Below are 20,993 nucleotides of genomic sequence, written 5' to 3'. Positions count from 1 at the left end.
CATGTAGTCATCATGGCAAGGTAATCAGCGTTTTTACTTATGGATTTTTGGATTTAGCAAGCCAACTGACAGTGGTGTCAGTTGTTTATATTTTTATTTCAGAATGTCATCTTGAAGTTGTTCCTATTGTGGCTTTTCAGAGAGAACACTGCATGGCACAAATAGGTGGGAAAACGATAATATCTATAGCATAAGGAAACTGTATGGTTTATATAACAGATGGCATCTCGAACAATGTCTAATCCTCCATAAGCCTATGAAGCTATCATAAAAGTCTAACATCTGGCTTACAATGAAACCAATTATAGGCTATATCACAGACCATGCTTACCAGTGCAGACAGTTCTTACCTGATTCTTACAATAAACAAGGCTATGACTAACATCTTGCCCTTTCCAGGTGCATGTTTCTTCCCCGCAGGTCCTCTATCATACGTATATGCTGAGATGAAAAGACCACAGCCACTTGGCAAGCCCCACAGCCAAGATTCAATTATGATCCTGTCTGAGTGGAAATGTGAATTCAGAATGCACAGCTGGATCCTGACAGGGCATTCATAGCTGGGGACTGGTGGACTGGGGTGATGCACTGGGAGTACCAAAGGATGATGGGGGAGGAGAGAGGTGTAAATACATGACTGGGAGAAAAAGGAGGCATGGAGATATATTTGTTTGGAAAAGAATAGAAATCACACAGTAAAATCTGCAGTGTTACAGGTCCATTTAAAATTCAATTTAAAATATGATGAAGGAACCTTATTGTAACATCACAGGTTTGCCGATGTAAACAAAGTAGGTTTGATTGATTGATTGAATACTTCATCAACATTTGCAAATAGTACAGCAAGTACAATTAAGCAAGCAATGCTAAAAGGATAACAAAAAAAGCCTTGATGGCTTGTTTCCATTGTGGTGCTATGTTTTCAATTCATAATCAAGACATATAAGAAACATACAAGACATATAATACAATACAAATCATCATCAAGTTGTGTCAAGAGGGAAATGTCATTGTGGTCAAATGTTGGATTCTTGGGAGGCTGCTGCATTTGATCAAATTTCTCATTTGCCCAGAGGTTGATTTATTTAAAATATAAATATCTAATATAGGTCTTCATCAGGCAAAAAATGTTAGGGAGCTTTAAACCAGTGTGCAGATGTTTTTATTTGATTCTTGCCTTGATGTCCAGCACCTGGCCTAAATACTACACAGATGTGCACACAATCTCCTCTTTGAACCATTAGATACACCCATAAAGTTACAGATCATTTTCTATGTCAACACCACCAGCATTGTACATAATTGCATTGTCCATTTAATCACAAAGCATACAGATACAATATTCTGTAGAATGACACTGATGGCATTGAGGTCAGAGGCTCAGTTTCCTGTAGGATGATGTCACACACCATGTCGATTCCATGCGATCAATACCTCTGTGTAAAGATTGCCGTAGAAGATCATTACTACTACTCGAGAAAATCAGCCGTTCTCATATTGCTTGCGGAGAATAACAGATTTTCAACTAAAAACAACCTTCTTTGTTCATCAGCTGCCATTATTTTCGTATTGTCGTACAACAAATTATAAATTAGGGTTTAGTCTAGATCAAACGAGTTCGAGAGTCAGAATGAGCTTTTCTGTCAATCATTAGCCTATATATTAATACAGACAGGTAGCCATTGCAGCACTCTCGGATGTAATTCCATTCCCTTAATGTTTCAATTCATGCACCATGACCAGGTTTAATGAGATTCCCTCAGTTTTTCACAGTCATAAACTGTGACACCTACAGTATGACCCTAGTTGTTTCAGTGTTTTTGTTTTTTTATCAACAATACAATATATGTAAGATTCATAATGTCAATTATCAGTTTTTTAGCAGTGCTGTTACTGCACAGTGTTAATTTATCCATTTGTTACTCCAAGAGTTTACAACTTCAACCCTGGCATCCACATTTTGGACATGTCATTATAGGTGAAAAAAAAATGTTTATTTTTGTATTTGTATTCTTTTTTAAATATCAGATCTATACAACATGTTGCTGTGCGACCCATTGTGAGCATCACCAAGTTTTGAAATAATTTAGAATTGTTTAGAGGTCAAGTGGTTCAACGGTTCAGTGGTTAACTTAAATTAACAATGAGGATTTCACTGAGTATCCACTCATGCAGCAGTGGTTGCCTGGGTAAATGATCCCCTGCACTCGGGAATTAACTGGTGTAGCGCTGTTGCCCTGTACATTTAAGAGACGCCAAGATCCATTCCCTGTTGATTCATCCATTACACTGGTTTTAATGCATGGACACACGTCCTTGCAGTGAGCTGCCACAGAAATCCATTGAGCCAGCACTGCACTGCTGTATGTATGTGGTACATACAATCAGGGGTGAAATTGCTGGGGGGGGGGGGGGTAGGAACTCAGTTTGGCTCCTCCCCCATTCTTAGTCCACTTCCTCCCGGGTGCTTCTGTGTTTAGTCCTACTAACAGCAACGCTACATGTTTAAGGCAGTGGTGTCTTGAGAGATTAGACTGAATTAAATACATGCAGAATGAAATGTTTGATATTTCTGTTTGATAATATCACAATTTAATTAAAACATTTATGTTATCACACATTCCTTCGCTTAAAATAAATAAAAATAAAAAAAGTTCCTAACTTCCACTAGTGACTACTTGGTGTGTTGAGGCGGTGCCTTGGCTGTGGGTCCTGAGTGAATGATGGAATTCCTAATATTTGGCAGATTTGTCAAAAACTGGCAAATAAATACATAATTCAAAAATAGGAAAATTGCACATCTACAAGTTCACAACGCCTCGTTGTGAACTTGTAGAACTCTATTTTAACGAATTGTCGTGTGGAATGTATTCACCTTACTCCTGGCCTTCTTCTCCAGTTTGTCTCTGTGTGTTGCTTCATTCAATATCTTCTCACTTCCGGCCCGCGGCCCCAGCCCCAGAGCTGGGGGCCTACCTCCTACGTTAGACCGGAACAGACAGACAGACAGACAAATAGATCAAATGAACTGAACAAGAAACAGGTTTGCCACCTTCTGAAAACCTGGGACTACAGTTATGCACAGAGCCTATGCCTGGCTGCCCTGGAAGGGGCTATTTTGTGATCTTTTCCAAGGTTTCTTCCTTAACCATTCCCATAACAGTTTTTTTTTCGTGAGGGTTTTTACTCCCCAGATTGAGAGTTTAAGGGCAGGCGATGTTGTTTGGTAAAAGTGGGCCAACTCCATCTATGGACAGGCATACATGCTTATGGGCACACCTGCATGCACACAGTCACGTAGGCCTACACATAATGCACATGCCAGCACGTATCCACATAATGCTATACCTCTTTTTGTCATTACAGCACAGTTGCCTCTGCAGGTGTTCTTTATGTCTTATACAATTGGACACTTTGCTGCCCGAACACAAGGTGACTCTGTGTCTGTTAATGTTATCTATTGATTCTTATGCTCTAGAGGCCATTCAACATGTCCCCACCTGTGTGATGTCACATTATGTAAGTGCTGGCTGTGTATGTTTGTCATGCCAGCACACTTGTGCTATTAGGCCTTACAAGATCTACAATGTCCCATCAGCTTGCTGCTAGCAAAATTGGTGTCAACATCAGTGTCCTTTTCTGTCATGGAAAGGAAACCCCTAAGTGGATACGGATCACGGGTCCCCCATACACACACAACACTAACCTGTGTCCCTCCCCTGTATTCCCCCTGCCAGTCCTAGTGGGAGTCGCCCCAGCCGGCCTCTGAAGGCTGCTACCCTCGCCCTTGGCAAGGAAATCCCATTATGACTTGCGCATCCTGCATTTACACCACAATGCCAGCAGCGCCCCCAAGCAGACTCAAGTCCGGGCATCCAATACTTTGGCACAAGAGATGATCTATCCCTTTGTTCGAATTCTAAACAGCTCAAATCATGTTTAAAGCAAGAAATCATTTACTACCGGGGAGCTTAACTTAAAGAAACGAAACTTCTTGTACCGCTATGAAAAGTCAGTGTATCACAATATGTGGGGTCAATTTATGGAATGGTCTGGATATTGTACAGTTTAAGAGGATGTATAAAAAAATACATCCTTAGCTGTTGTAGAGACGAGGAAGGGGTGTGTTGATTGTATTGGCTTTTTTATTTATTTTATGACACTGGGTGGTGAATTGGCCTGCACTGGGAGATTGTGTATAAATTATGGTATGAGTAGTATAGTGATATATTGGGAGTATATTAAACCCTATATATGACACATAATTAATATACAGCAAGTATATATAAGTCATGTATAGTAAGTATATGGGTACAGTATATGTGTATTATATATATATAGATATCATAGGATTTATGTAGACCTATTATAAATATTATATAAGAAGGGGGTAGGAGTAAATAAGTCTTTATTTCTTCCTACTCCTTTTTGGTCATGTTTAAGTATGATCAATGATGACATTTTTGTTTGTTTTGTCTTTTTTTTTTATATATTATGAAATCCATTGTTATTTGTTTTTGATTGTTATTCTATTTTTACCTACATGTTTGAAATAAATATAATCAAATCAAATCCCCGAGGACCCAGAGTTCAGCACCTCGGACAGCACCGGCTCCGAGGGGAGGCGCCAATCTCTATTATCAATCAGCTTGATATGATGACACCTGCGCACTAACTAACAGGCTGGAGGAAGGTCTGGCTGGAGGCAGCTGGCTGATTTGGGTCTGACCAACCTTTTGCTATGTGTAGCGCTCACTCTTCGCTGACTTTCATTGGTGGAAGGATAAGCCATATACTCTACTTCTTCGACATGGTTAGCAGGGTGATTCATGTACAAACCTGCAGTGGCGGAAAGTAACGAAGTACTTGTACTTAAGTACAATTTTGAGGTACTTTTACTTCACTGGAGTAGGCCTATTTCCAATTTTCAATACTTTTACTTCTACATCTCAGAGACAAATATTGTACTTTTACTCCATTACAATTATTTGAACACATTAGTTACTTGTTAGATTTTGATTATTATTACCAAACTACTTCAGAATTTGAAAACAGCCATCTACAAGCTCATCTACAATTGGCGTTTGCTACCAGTTGTAAGCTTGTAGATCTGCTATTTTCAAAGGATTTTCATACATTTTATACATTTGAAAACTTGTGAAATGGGACCTTCTGCATAATGATGAGTACTTTTACTTTTAGCACTTTAAAGGTAGGGTAAGTGATTTAAAATAAGTGTTAAATACCTCTATATTCTGATAGTGCTCATAGAGTGTTTGTTCAGTAAAAGGAGTCTCCTTGTCTCTCCACCTCTTTATTAAACACAAAATGCATTTTCGTTTCAGTTTCAGTTTAATTTCCAATTGTATCCAACCAGGACAGAGAACTCAATCAGGATACAGATTAAACAAGTGAAATTGGAAGTGATGACACTAAGAAATGAGCAGACAAAATTGGAACTGGAACACTATACAAATTAAGCTTAAATTAAGCTTAATTCTCCTGATTGGCTGAGATTTTGACACCTACCGAAAAATGTATTTTCTGTTTATTAAAGAGCTGGAGAGACAGGGAGACATCTGTTACTGAAAAAACACTCTATAGCAATGATTACTATCAGAATATAGTATTTTAACCTTTTAACAAAATACCTTTTGTTTTAACCAAAAAATATAACTTACCCTACCTTTAAGTATATTTTGATGCCAATACTTTTGGACTTTTGCTCAAGTAACAGAGTATTTCTACATTGCAGTATTGATACTTTTACTTAAAGAGGTGGTGCCATGGTTTTGCACTTTTTCTGTTTTTAAGTAAAGAAATGTAGTACTTTTTCCACCACTGCAAACCTGCAAATTGTTTTTTCTATTCATTTATCCACAATTTTCCTAGGGAATTTTAGGCATCACTTCCTGTAGGAATGTGAATTGAACGACTGACAACAGGAAGTGATGCCCATAATTCCCTCAATGCCCCATGGGACACTGGAAACTCTGGATAGAAAACTGATGAGCTTGACTGAAAACTTCAGTTTGTGTTTGCAATGGTCTTAACCCCTGGATGAATTTATGTTGTGAATTGCTTTATCCCCCTCACCTGACGTTGTAACCTTTCCTTTGACCCATTTTCAACCTATCTTCATGTAATTGATCCTCACTCACTACTGCTCATGATGATAATATGGTAACAAAAATAAAATAAAATTATACTCGTCTGAGGGCTGTGGACAGTTCAGAAACCTGCCTATCATCATTAGGCAGGAAGATTTAAAAAAAAAAAAAAAAAATTATTAATGGAGAACAATGGCTTCTATTATAGCATGCTAACCTTCCAGGAATAGAAAGCCTGCCATTTTATTTGCTTGGATTCCCCATCGATGATGTCATTGGTAGGCAGGTTTCTGGACTGTCCACTGGCCTCCTCTGAGACACAGACTGAGTAGACAAAAATGTTAGCATAGTATCATGAGCACTAGTAAGGACCAATAATATGAAGAGTCGTCCTTTAACAAGCTGTCATTGAACATTGGAACTGACTTCGTATCTGTGTTGATAAAGATCAGTCTTCACAACTTAATGCATGGGTGGTACTGTATCTTGGAAGCAGGAGTGTGAGATGGCCGGGCCCACACAAGACAAGTCCATGGCTACATCTGTGACCCGTGAGATTCCGTCAAAGGTGACCATACCGGCAATGGACCTTGCTGAACCGCCTACATACTGGGGTCGGCCGATCATCTGTGAAGAAGTGGGGCTTGGCAGACAGCAGTGCAGCACAGCATGCAAGTGTGGCGAGTCTGAGCAGGCTGCCAAATATAACCTGCCCCCCTATACAGACCACCTTCAGAAGCTGGCCTCTTCGACGTGGGACCTATACGAAGTTGAGCTGGACATCTGACGATATGAAAGAAGACTAACCTGTGTAAGAGATGGCTTCCAGCTTTCCTCTGCTCTCACCTTATTTTTTTACCCCAACCTACCTGCTTTTGGCTGTGTCAGCCAGGATTAGATGGAAATGATAGCTGATGATGGCATTCATTCTGTACCTTTATCTCTACTATCTCCAAGAGCCTCCTCTCTTAGGGCACAATCTATTTTCCCTGTTGGACACGTTCTCAAGAATGTCATGACAAAAGCCAATGACATCGTTATCATTTTGATGAAGTTTAATGAGTAAATGCTTCTCAAATAAGTTTAATCTTTTCTTTTTCTTTTTAGAGCTGAAGCCTCATGGAGCTCAAGCCCGCCTCTGACGGCACACTGCCTTGTTTTCAATGTTGAGTCTACACGGAACACATTTCGTCATCATCCCCTACTTGTCATACATTTTGCCGCTTGATCAGGTACGTCAATGAGAATGTTTGGACAAAGCCCACTGGTACTGATGGTGTGGTAGATGTACCCCATGCATTCAAGAATAGTAGACAGTACAAATACTGTTTTATCTGGTGTGGTTATTAGTTTTGTGAACTGATTTTATCGATGACAAACATGACTCAGTAGAACAGAATAACAGGGTGGACAGGTTCAACTGAAAAGTCACTGTTTCAGTCCCTGCAACAGCCAATAGTTATCCATGCAGAATGTCCTTGAACGAGACACAGCACTCCCAGTGGAAAAAGCGAGATGCTGACCTGCATTCTGACCAACTCTGGGGGAATTATTTTTTTTGAGCACATTGCAAACTGCAAGTGCTCATAATTTCTTGGAAAAAGCACATTGCAGAGCCAGCTTGTAGGTTGATTTGGTGATAAATCAAAAGCAGCCTGTAGTTGTAGGCCTACGGTATCTGAGGTTCAGTTTAGCATCCAGAATGAATGCCATACTGTCTGCTATGTGATACAGCAGCATTGCCCTCCCAGGGAAAGCCGATGAAAGAAAATTAAAAACTCGGGTGTCAGTCCTATACTCATTCACCAGACCCCACTGGGCCCCAAAGATTCGTAGTCAGCGGGGGGGCGGAAACCAGAGACTGTTAGAAGATGGTGGCTGCAGAGGCTATTCAATCCTCTTGTCTCCTTGCACAGTTTGTCCTCTCAGTCCAACTCATCTCCCCATGGTCAGAGACACAGAAGCCGTGTCTGGCTAGGTGTCAGGTGGACAGGGGTTGACTGGGAGGTGGTTTGTATCTCTATCTGCCACATGCTGTCATATCTGTTACCTCAGCGTGACCCTGCTGGTTGGGGCTTGTGTCTGTGTTGTGGCTATTATGGGGCTGGGTGTGCCAGTCTGCCCCAGCTGTACCACCCTTTTGCTCTCTGTGTCTCTCACTGCCCCTGGGCAAACGGACAGATGTGTGTGACCTACTCTACTGTTTATAGGGTGTGACTGAGCACATTGCTGTAACAAATAACCTCAATGACAGACAGACACATGCTGTTCATGTGTGATAGTTATTTATGTGGTGCATATTTGCCTGCAATTATTTTAGCACATTCTTCTTACCAGTAGGCCTATAGAATCAGTATTCCAAGAATTTTCTTTTTTATATAATTACCCGCATATTTGTCAATTTGTACACAAACATCAGAATTTGATGAGAATCTGTTCTCTGATTGTGGATGAGCCCGTTTTTGACTTGATTCAGTATTGTCAAATAGACAACTTGTGCAATCACTTTACTGAAAGCCCCTGTTAGATTTGTTCTCTTGTCTTGCACCTCTTCTTTAAAGTATGAAATCTTGTTTGAATCTACCGATGATGTCATTAAGGTAAGGTTTCTGAACTTTCCACAGCCCACCTCTGAGACACAGAGCAAGTAGACAGAAATTGTACCATCTTATAATGCACATTAGATATTAATAGGTGAAGTGCTCCTTGAGTGGAATGTTAAGTGTGTGTGTGTGTGTGTGTGTGTGTGTGTGTGTGTGTGTGTGTGTGTGTGTGTGTGTGTGTGTGTGTGTGTGTGTGTGTGTGTGTGTGTGTGTGTGTGTGTGTGTGTGTGTGTGTGTGTGTGTGTGTGTTGCAAGCATACAGTAACAAGGGCAACCTAGAGGTGCATAGTTGAGTCGCCAGCTTCTGAGTTGTAAATTGTTGTAAATAGGAAATGTTCACATGAATGGTCCCATTTATTTTAAAATTGATGGTAAAGTAGGGTATGCTGTAGGAGTGGGCGTGGCTACCTTGTGATGATTTGATTGACAAGCTACACAACCAATAGCATTCATTCCCCACCCCCGCTGTGGTCCCAACCAATCGCATTCATTTCCTTGTGCATAGGATATGACGCGATATGACACGATATAGAAATATGGCGGGTTTGAAATTGCTGAAAAATAGGCTTCATTTAAGGTCTTTATGAGTCAATGGCAGTAACGCTGTCCATAATTTGGTTCAAACTCATAAATTAATAAAGCTGCTGCTGCTGTGGTAGTGATAAGTTAACACTTCTCATTAGGATGTGACATCAGCCGTAGCACCGTGGCAGCATCCGTAATTTGGTCTATTATCAATTAGTGGAGGAAGTTTAAGCTTACGACGTCCGTGAGGAAAAGCCTCAAAGTTAATTGAAATCTCTTATTTATTATTTCTCTTCTTTCTAAAACATGAACTCCCACGCTCGTTCCAGTAACCTAGATCCACTTGCACATGCCCACACGTGTGTGCATGTGCATGTGTGCCAACTGAGAGTTAATAAAACTCTCCTTTCTTTTTCCCCCCAAGTAGCATACTGGACTGATTGCTTTACTGAATAAAGAAAGGAAAATGCCACTTGCTCATCATGAATATTTTTGCGGGTGAATATCTGAACATCTTTCTGTCATTGAGCTGATCTGTTTGTCTCCCTCTCAGGGTGTTAGCTCAGGAACCACACAGCCCAGCTTGACTCAATATATGGTAGTCAGCCCCTTAAGAATATAATATTTTCTCTCCAACTCAACACAAATTTCCTGCCATTTCATTATTAATCACAGAGTAACACAGATGAGGGGGACAGGGAACACGGTCTTGAATTATGGTCTACTACAACTATCAAGGAATTGCTAGTAAGCTGCAAATAACAGACTAGCATCATAGTTTTAGACTTGCTGTAGTGGCGAGGATTGAAAATTGATAGTTTCATAGGATAGAGTTAACTATGTTAACTTGTGGTGTTGGGGGTGCCTGGTGGCTGTGCTGGTTAGTGCACAGACCTATGATCCTTATAAGCATGAGGATCACAGTTCTAAACAGACTGACCCCTCAAGTCTCTCATATCTTTGCCCCATGGTTTACTGTCTTTCAATACTCTCCTACATGAAATAAAGTATAACGTGCCAAATAAATCTTGAGGCACTGAGGAGACATAAGGGAATATAGTGAAAGCTTCACGGATGCAATGGGCATGCCACAGTGTCAGGGGAAAGGACGATGCAGACGCAGACGACCAGCATAGCAGGTTCAATACAAAGGATTTATTGACAAATAGGGGCTGGGCTTACAGCAAGGTGACAGATACAGGAGGGACAATGATTACAGCAAGGTGACAGATGCAAGAGGGACAAGGCATATAGCAAGGTGAAAAAGGCAAATGCCAAAACCAGGAATTTTCTTGGAAAATTGTTTGCCTTCTGAAGGCAAACAAATCCAAAAGTGAGAAGGCCAAGGACAGGCAAAGGTCAAAAACAAAGGTATGGCAGGCAGAGCCTGAAGCAGCACTCAGGAACAATATGTATGGACAATGGCTCGAGCTCTAATGCAGGGACACAAGTTCAAGTTTATTGTCATGTGTATTATTATACACATGGTTACAGTTTGTGCTCTGGCTCATTCTGCCTTAACACAAAGGATGCATCATTCCAAAACCAACCAAAAAACACCTCCAGCACATACAGTAGATTGTGTACACAATGCACTCATATAGACATTATATACACAATATACAGTATGCAATAACATGACATGTTATACAGCATTCACAATCTGTGGAAAGAAAGTGCTACTGAGATGGGTGGTGTGTAATTTGATGTCCCATTAACAATTTTTAGATGGCAGGAGCAAGAACCGAACAGGGTGGCTTGTGTCCACAAGGTAACATATACTGTAGTTCACAATCTGGAAGTGAAAACAGGGATCCTCAGAGCTTAATGAGGGTTAGATTAGGGAAAATGGACACAGATGAGAGGGGCCATGTAAGTGCAGGGCTGATGAATGGCGTGGGAACAGGTGAGTAGATCGTCAATGAGGTGAGGTGGAATGAATGTGGGTGTGGTCTACAGGGGAGTGGTCTAGGGGAGAGACTACATGAGTTGAGCTACAACACTGAGGGTATGGTACAGTGACCAGATGTCCCCGTTGGGTTTTAATATTCACTACCAATTTCACCACAGTTAAAACTAGAAAAGTGTGTTCCTCAGAGCACAAGTCTCTGCCAGGTCTGTGGTCATAGCCACTTGGAATGGGATCAGAATAATCAAACTTGTACATCTTGACCCCAGAGATAAGGTATATCGATTTGTGTGAATCTGTAGGAGTAGTATATAAAAAATGTGATTTGAAAAATCTAGTCTCATGGTGCCGCTATATAGCAAACGAATTGGGTGCAGATTCTTCCTTAGCCTTCTGTGATTGTGCGTGCAACGTTTCCTGCTGATCGGTCCAGTGGTGCTTGTAGCATGTCGTGCAAAACGGGCCCCTCCAGCAAACTTTGAAAGCCAATCGTAGTCATTCGGAATACAATCCGAAAAATCGGACAGATACTTCTTGATCACATGACCATAGAGATAATGTTTACCAATTTGGGTGAGGTTTGGACATAATCGGCAGGAGTAGTAGCAAAAACTGTGTTTTGCAAAGGAAACGCAATATGACGGAAAACTTGTCAGGTGGAAATGGCCGTGGCTTATTCAGGAAATTCTGTAAAGGAATCCAAGGGGAAAATCATTTTGATTGTTACTATGACCTTCGGTTCAAGAGTTTAAGGCCAAAACGTGAATTGGCCTGTTATAGCGCCACCATGAGGTCAATTTGAAAAATGTAGGGTGGGCAATGACAGCCAAGTGGGATCGACCACACCCACTACTTTGCTACTGGTTGACCCTGGTCATAGTTATTCCACGCAAAGCAGAAGATGATAATTTGCTTTGCCACTTGAATCACTGCCACTTCATTAGCATAGAATGGAGGTGAACGGGAGGAGAATATTTATTTGCACGTGTGATTGTGTCCTGGATCCACGTGTGACCATCCCTCCCTTGTTAGTGCGAATATTCTCTAGTCTAGAAAAAGAATGAGTGCTTTTACTATGGTACTTTCAAGTGTATAATGATGCCAATACGTTTGTACTTTCATTTAAGTAACATTTTGAATACAGGCCTTTTACTTGTAACAGAGCATTTCTACATTGTGGTATTGCCACTCTTACTTAATCTGAGTTCTTATTCCACCATCACTTTCACGATAGTACAGCAACATGTAATAAGACCAAGATCGATTTAGCGTCTGTCTGCCGCTCTCTAATGATTATGCTGGTCATGTTTGTCTTACTGCAACCTTTTCTTGACATATGATGCCTCAGCATATTTGCCCGAGGGAGCAAAGATGGGTGAGTGGGTCCATGATAATCAACCTAGTGAGTAGATTCACAACCCACTGAGCAAATGAAACAATAAGCAAAAGAAAAGGTTCTGCAATGAGGGTTATCAGTGGCCACAGTTACATGGACCATCATGTATTCATTCAGAATGAATTCATTCCGAATGAACTCATTCTGAATAGAGGAATCTGATCCACTCACCTGTTTACATGGGACCTGAATAAAAGTATTCCTCGTTTACATGACCAAATCATTCATTCAGAATATAACTTTTGACATGCGCAAAGTGGTTCCCGCCTACGCCCGGGCATGGACCAGGGGCCACTACCCGGAGCAGAGCTTCCCCTGGTGGGCATGGGAGGAGGCAATAGCCCCCTTGTGCCTCCGCGGCGGAGGTCTATCGGTCGTAGGCAGGCCCGGAAGCAACGCACCAGGCAGCGTTGTATGCGGTGCAAGCCTGTGTTCCTTTGTCCTTGCTGTTTTAATGCAAAAGTAGCAGATCTACAAGTTCAGACCAGTTTCTCTTTTTGTATTGGTACCAGACACGGTAAAACGTAGACTAGCCTATATTTGTCACAATTCTCATGTAGGTACCGTACGATGATGTCATCGCGCATTCGCACATGGTCATTATAATAATAATAAACACCGGACCGCTCATGGTCATTATAATGAGAGAGAGAGAGAGAGAGAGAGAGAGAGAGAGAGAGAGAGAGAGAGAGAGAGAGAGAGAGAGAGAGAGAGAGAGAGAGAGAGAGAGAGAGAGAGAGAGAGAGAGAGAGAGAGAGAGAGAGAGAGAGAGAGAGAGAGAGAGAGAGAGAGAGAGAGAGAGAGAGAGAGAGAGAGAGAGAGAGAGAGAGAGAGAGAGAGAGAGAGAGAGAGAGAGAGAGAGAGAGAGAGAGAGAGAGAGAGAGAGAGAGAGAGAGAGAGAGAGAGAGAGAGAGAGAGAGAGAAACACTGCAGTCTATGAAACAAGGCACGCTCATTTATGGCAAAAGTACAAAAGTATTGGCATCAAAAGTAGAAAGTATAAGCTAGCCTACTCATTATGCCGAGTGTCACGTTTTCTTGTATTATTATGAAAAAGCTTTGAAACATGCTGTAACTCATTCACTGTGACGAAAACCCTCTTTCTGCGCCGAGTAGCGCGCGGTGCGCACACGGGGTCTGTCCATAGAGGTATAATATAACGGGTCTGTCGCCCTAAAACATAATCGCCCCCGGTCAAAATCCAGCCACCATGGAGCAGCCGTGGATGGCCCGCTCAAAAGGTGCGTGGGGCGGGGTGTTTTGGGACAACCGTTCCGGCTGCCCATGTAATGAATTGATGAAGTAAAACTCATCTATTTTCGCTGCAGTTGTGCCCTAAATCCCCTAATAATGTTGTTTTCATTTATTTTTGTTCACGTATGCTATTAAAATAATGCAGCTATTGCAGTATTGGGCCTTAACATGCGATTAAAAATGTATATGTATTTGGCACCTCATATATAAAATAAATAAAAATAATAAAATAAAATCTGATTTAAAATTTAAACTTGCATGCTGATCAATGCGTTTCTGCGTTTACGTGTGTACAGGGATTTAAAAAAAAAAATCTTTGTCATGTGGCCAGGGATTCTTTTTAAAAACTGAGGACTAAAATACCTGTTTAGAAAAAGATCCATATAAGTGTAGCCTAGGCCAGCAATCCTCGGAGCGTCCGTTCTCCTGGACAAGTCTGGGCTTAACCATTACAGGCTTATTAAATTACGCTATTAGAATCATTAATTTTATCCCGCAGGAGCGAGCGCTTCTCTGCACCAACCGTGGCCGAATTAGAGATTTGATAGGTCATTTTTGGACAATTCTGACAGCCCTTCTAAGCACGGACATGCGCAAAGGAATGCATGTATTCCAAACAGACAGGAGCGTTTGGAATAAAGTGTTTACATGGTCAATTCCGATTGATTTAACCCGATTCAAACGGTCTATACCACCCCTCCTATTCCGAATGAAAATGCATTCGGGTCAGACTGGAATGGAATATTCTATTCCAATTGGGGTGTTTACATGAGCAAATCTATTCGGAATGAATTCATCCATTCATTCATTCCGAATAGAAGTGTATTCATTCCGAATACAACTGTCCATGTAACAGCAGCCAGTGAGGAGCTTTCAATTAGTTGGAACTGGAGGGCAGAGCCACATTGCAAATTTCCTTGAAACCAGTGTTTCCCAACCCTTTGGGGGGGGGGGGCGCAAAAGATCACAGGGAGGCTGTGAGGTCTGTTTGGAGGTAATCCAAAATTGTTGCACAAAATCAAATCAAATTGCTTTCATCCACTTTCAACTATCTCTGATAACACACAGGCTAATTCCTGTGCTCACCGACAGAGAAACCAAACAACTGTACCACAGCCAGAACAGAGACCTCGCCAAAACGTCAGCTATGGCGCCAGACCTGACCTCAGGGATTAGCGTCCTCCTTATCCGCTAGGTAGTTCCTAAAAGAGTCACATTACACACCTAACCGTCCAAATCAAACAAATTCAGACTCGACTCAATACCAAACGTGAGCCCATACTGTAGCTCTGGACAATGCATGAAGTCCTTTATAATAGTCATTGCAAACGATCGGCTCTGTGCATGACTGTAGTTCCCTTTTCCAGAAGGTAGCATTTCCTGTTCCGGGTCAGTTTCTGACACGCAATAACATTTTTTCCGGTTCAATCTGAGCCAATCAATTGAAACTATCAGAAACTGACAAGGAGTGTGTGGAGGGCATGCGAGTCCCGAGTTGGTGTTGGCCTGTCCGCACTCTCCCATCACATAGTATCTCATTGCATTGCATACATTTGTACACTCTCTGAGTTACAAATGGCTAAATTAACATTGCAGACTTTACTGTGCACCTGTCACTCAGAACCATGCAGCACTTACTCCTTCTTACCACTTACCACTTCGGTCTGCCGCCTCGGGGCATCTGGTTGCCTCGTCGCTCAGTGGTCCTTCCGGCCGATCTACACGGTCACTGCTTTTTTCTGTTCTGGCCCCACAGTGGTGGAATGAACTTCCCACTGATGTCAGGACAGCAGAGTCACTGCCCATCTTTCGCCGCAGGCTGAAAACCCACCTCTTCAGGAAACACTACCCTTCCTCTTTGCTTTGCCTACTTGTTGTCAATTAGTTGTACGAGCTCTTGTCTTATTGGATCTTGTTTATTCAATACACTTATTTGTTTTAGCTCTTGCTCATTTGATTTTCCTATTTGTCTCATCTATTTGTATCAGTGCAGATGTCTCATCTGCACTTTTACCTTAGCGCTAGGTATACTCTTAGTTGCTTGCTTTAGAAGAGAAAGCACTTAAAACTTCTGGTGATTAGTAGTTTCCTTGCCTACCTATGTTGAATGCACTTATTGTAAGTCGCTTTGGATAAAAGCGTCTGCTAAATGACTGTAATGTAATGTAATGTACCACGTTTATTGCATACGCGTTTCTGTTCCAGATGACAATGAGAGGTGACATAATCCACACCCGGCCTCCCAGGTCTTGTAGGTCAAGCTCACTGCTATTTTCTGTAGCTTGTAACCATGGGAATGCCACCAGTGTGAATAGGAGACCATATGCACCATATAGGAAGAATTCTTTGTGTTGTACCTTGCATCGCATTTCATCGCTGTCAGGCAAAAAATTATGTTCTATTTTATACCTCATTTTATGACCGTGTTGTTCAAAAGTAGCAAATTATATAAGGGCACAATGCATTGCAATGTGACAATTTGTTACCTTGTAGATTAGCTATTTTCACTATTTTGTGAAATTCTTCACTCTAATGACAAACCCAAAATAAGGACGCCAGGTTGAAAGTGGTTATGTCTGTCTGTGTGTTTTATAAACTAGACTGTGCCCTTCAGGCTCTGACCTACTCTGGGACCACACAGGTCGGGAACGATGCAAGTTGGGAATGTATGCCCCACCCGGTTATGCAATACCTGTTGTACCCATTGTGAGAGTATCCGTTGTACCTGTCTATTTGAATGTGTCCTTTAAATGTCCAATACACAGAGATTTCATGATCTGCCTGTCTGTGTCCCTTTTATGGCCATGCATGGAGTTCCATGTGAGGCATGTCCAAATATGGAGTCCAGGCCAGTCTTTGACGTCAGTACTATGACGTCATATTGATGACATCAGGGCACTCCATATATGGGGATTTACCAATATTTTTTGGACATCCACTGATCTGACTGACTGTCCTCTCAGCTTATCATTCAACGTGTCAGAATAGTCTCCATGTAATGGTAACCCCATAAAAAAACATAAAAAATTGCCAGGCTACACTACGTCATCCAATGTAAAAAATGCAGAAATAAATATACGTAATTTTTCACCACTTGTGATGTGTGTGTGCAAGTGCACAACCTTTTGAGCATGTTTAGGCTCTCAAAAAATCTATGCTACACTACTACTACAGTATGGGCATCTTGTGACATGATGTGACATGGCCAGTTTTACAAACATAATGGTCTGGAAAAACTCCATATATGGGCATGTTAGGTGTGTGATGTCCAATGTCCACCCATAAGAGAATTTTATTTATATAAGATATTTAACAAGTGTTAATAAATGCTTGTGAATAAAGACTACATTGGATCCATTGGGACACATTTTCCTTTTCCTGAAAAGTTTTGGACATACAGTGACAATTTGCAGCTGGTGATAATTAGTGAGGGTGTTGAGGATTGAAGCAGACTGAAAAATGTTCTTCTATTTTCATAGAAAGTTCTATTTTTGATGAATGTTCGCCTATTATGACAAGCCCATTATACGGACGATAGGGATCATGTGGTGAAAGTGGAAATTGTGAATTCAAATTAAGCCACAACCTGATCATCTCAAATGAGCATTTGAGGAAATACTGAGTGTCGACATTTACAGTATGTATCTAGTATGCATGCGCACAGTGTGTAATTGGGCAGTGTGCATACACAAGGCAAGCAGCAGCCATTTTCAAGAGACCCGACAAATAATCCACCTTTCAGCTGCTTCATATTGAAGAGTGCCATTAATCAGCCAAATTATATTCATGGTGATTAGCAGTGACCTTGTTTATTAGAGGATCAGGGGATAAACACCATGGCAGAAAAAAAACACTGTTCACTGTAAATAGTTATTCCACTTTGTATTATGTTTGACACCTTGTTTTTACTGTCCATCACATAGACTTGCTTTTACTCACTGATTACAGTGTTGGTATCTTTTTTCCCTTAAACAACTTGCTGTAGATTTCCTGTTGTGAAATTGTGAGGATTACTTTTCCTGCAGCAAAGAGTGATTGTTATTCATTATAATTTTTAACATTAGAGATGATAATCCATGAACTGCATCAGTGTGATGGATTCTCCATGCAATGTTGACTTATCACCAGTCCGTCCTCTTGGTCCATCCATCTCTCCATTTTCCAATTCAGTTCAGTTTAATTCAGTATAGATGACTGGTATCAGATTTTCATCTCTCCTGCCTGCCTAATACTATACATGCATACTATACGTCCATACATATAGTATTTGCCGTCATGTCTGTCAGCTTGCTGGCTTAGTTTCAGTTCGTGAAATCCAATCCATCCATTCAACACATAGGGGCGGTAGTGGCTTAGGAAGTAGAGTGGCCGCTTGCTTGGGAACCAGAAGGTTTCCAGTTCAATCCCGGGCTCCCCCAGAGTTAGTGTCGAAGTGTCCTTGAGCAAGACACTGAACCCCTAATTGCTTCCGATGAGCAGGTTGGTGCCTTGCATGGTTTCCTCTGCCGTCGGTGTATGAATGTGCGTGTGAATGGGTGTGTGAATGACTGAATGTAATGCACACTGTAAAGCGCCTTGGATAAAGGCGCTATGTAAATGCACCATTTACCATTTAAATCTCTCTACAGTCTCTCTATCAATCCATCTATCAATCCATCCATTAACCACTTAAACCCCATATGGGTAACCGGAGTCCCTCAGGGCTCAATATAGTCTTTTCTGTTTTCTGATATTGTGGGGAAAGCTTTCTCTGAAAATAGCCAATCGACAAGCTCACAACGCGACGCAAGCTTGTCGATCTGCTATTTTCAGCGAAAGCTTTCCCCACCATTCCAATGATTGGGTTTAAGTGGTTAATTCCTGTATCCAGACATCTATTTAACTTTCTGCACAGTGGGTCTGGTTATTTGATTCATTATCTTCACATGCACACAATGACCTTCCCCAAGGTGATTGCAGCACACAAAGGCAGGTCATCCAATATTAATGGGGTTTGTCCAACTGAATGTCCTTCATGTTTTATGCATTGAATTGCAGTTGGACCTCATTCACAGAACAATCACAACATGGTACTATTTAATTTTTCACATAGTGGACAATATGTTAATGAACACCTTACTTGTTGACACAGCAGTGACAGCAATGCCAGCATAAATATCATGCACATATTGGCAATTATTACAGTTCTCAAAGGCTTTTTAATTCATTCCAATCTCAATTTATGGGTGGATGGATTGAGAGATAGATGGATAGCTAGACACACAATAAAGCCATCAGCACAGCTTTTTGGCCTTTACGATAATGATAATGTGAGTATAGAGCTTAGATTAGTGTTGGCCTTTTTCTCCTGCAGTCAAGCACATCAGTAAAGAAAAAATCACCTGTGTGAAGTGAGTGGTGCCTTTGATGAGCCCCGTATTGACCCCGTATTTATGTTGTCATCAATGTTTGTGGACATACATACATACATACATACATACATACATACATACGGACACACAGACAAAGTCATGTATAGGAGTGAAAAAAATAAGAATCACAATGATGGGATATTATTTTTTTTCATTTAACCACATCCCTAGCGTCCCCATTCTGGGGAAAATATTTGGCAGATCTACAAGCTCACATTGTGTCGTTTTGCGTGTTTTGTGCTCACAGTACAGCAGTAAAAGGCCCCTGAAAGGCCTTACACGAGAATTCTACGAATGGCACTTGATGTGTAACACAGTCAGAGGCAGGCCACATCAGAAACGTGGACCTCTGCAGAGGATTCAGGGCACTGGGTCAGACACCCAGAACTGGTAGTGAGCAAGCTGACACTGTGGGAACCAACCCAAGAGGAAAGAGGCACACCATGCACTTACGTACGTAGAAACACTGCGGCGTGACAGCGGAGCTAGCAACACTGCAGAGCTCAAGACTCTGATGCTAGACAGGAGGGACTGGAGGGCAGCGATCCAGAAGTCCATATTCTCGCACCACATCACATCGCAAAGTTACATTTCAAAAAGTATGAAGCATCTGGAAAAAAGGAAGCTTCTTTGGCCTACAGGCAGTGTGCATACCAAGTTTGGCACTGATGAGTCTGGCGGTTTGTGAGATTAGCTCTGGACACACAGACACTGGCAGACACTCTGTCATACAGACAGACCCTTTCATAGACGGCTAGCCTGATGCTCAGTGGAGAGCATATCTCTGCCCGGTCAGATGGAACTCTATATTTGGGCAAGACTGATGTCACCAATATGACATTATCAGTGTGACATCAGTACTTAGAGGCCAGTCTGAAGCCATGATGAACTCCATTTGGGCAAGACTGGACATACTCTGATCTGATCCCATAGCCGGGAGGGGCGGTGGGTCTGAGGTTATATATTCCAAAGAATAACAGTATTTGGGGATTGAGTTCCTTGGCCTGCGGCAGCGTGCACAAGACGCTACTGTTCCGTGTAGCGGTTTGCGAGATTAGCCGTGGACACAAACAGACAGGGCAATAACATCATCCCCCTTGCCTTTGACCTGGCTGTTAATCAATATGGCAGCGTCCACAAGAACACAGGTTCTGTCTCTGTACAGAATGTTGCTCAGAGAGAGCAGGGGATTCCCCTCATACAATTACAGGACCTATGCTTTGAGGAGGGTGCGAGATGCGTTTCAAGCCAACAGGACAATAGAGGATCATCAAACTGTCCAGAAACTGGTGGAGGACGGATACAAGACACTGTCCCTCATACAGAGACAGGTGTCCATAGGTAAGATGTTCTCCGCTCAGAGGACCATCATGGAAAAAGAGGAACTTCGTTGACAGATGACAAGAAGGAGAGAGACAGGATTTTGGATTTTGGATTTTGAGACTGGAAGTTGGAAGCCGCTATTGCATGTGTACCAACTCACCTGCCGAATTAAATAGCTCTGAAAATGGAGTGTCGGACCCTTACCCGGCCGTTGTTGGCAATGGGAGCTTTGAGGGCTACGCCGTGACAAGTAGGAGGAACACGGCGAAGAGTAGAAGGCGCATAAAACGTTGGTGCCGGCCCGGGTGGAGCTGCTGCGGGTGCAGATCATGGTGGTATTAGAATATATTCAAATGAGAACTTTGAAGGCCGAAGTGGAGAAGGAGTCTCAGTAGAGACATGGGAGAGAGGTCTCAGTGGAGTCATCACTACCATGTTTCACCATTACCTTATGGTTACTGT

The 20,993-nt window shown here is 41.8% G+C and overlaps 1 protein-coding gene across 1 annotated transcript; it reads left to right on the top strand.

The window, feature by feature from the left end:
• Nucleotides 1–20,332: 20,332 nt before the first annotated feature.
• Nucleotides 20,333–20,602, top strand: LOC311058586 (LYR motif-containing protein 4B-like; the record flags this gene model as incomplete). The annotated part of the gene is made up of 1 exon (XM_084076048.1): nt 20,333–20,602. One exon carries the CDS (start codon nt 20,333–20,335, stop codon nt 20,600–20,602), a length of 270 nt encoding a protein of 89 aa, XP_083932174.1.
• Between the last annotated feature and the right edge of the window lie 391 nt (nt 20,603–20,993).

The sequence above is a fragment of the Gymnoscopelus microlampas genome (genome assembly GCF_963454915.1).
Source record: "Gymnoscopelus microlampas genome assembly, chromosome: 13".
Lineage (NCBI taxonomy): Eukaryota > Metazoa > Chordata > Actinopteri > Myctophiformes > Myctophidae > Gymnoscopelus > Gymnoscopelus microlampas.
The sequence above is the reverse complement of the archived record's forward strand: the minus strand, read 5'-3'. Positions and strand labels throughout refer to the sequence as shown.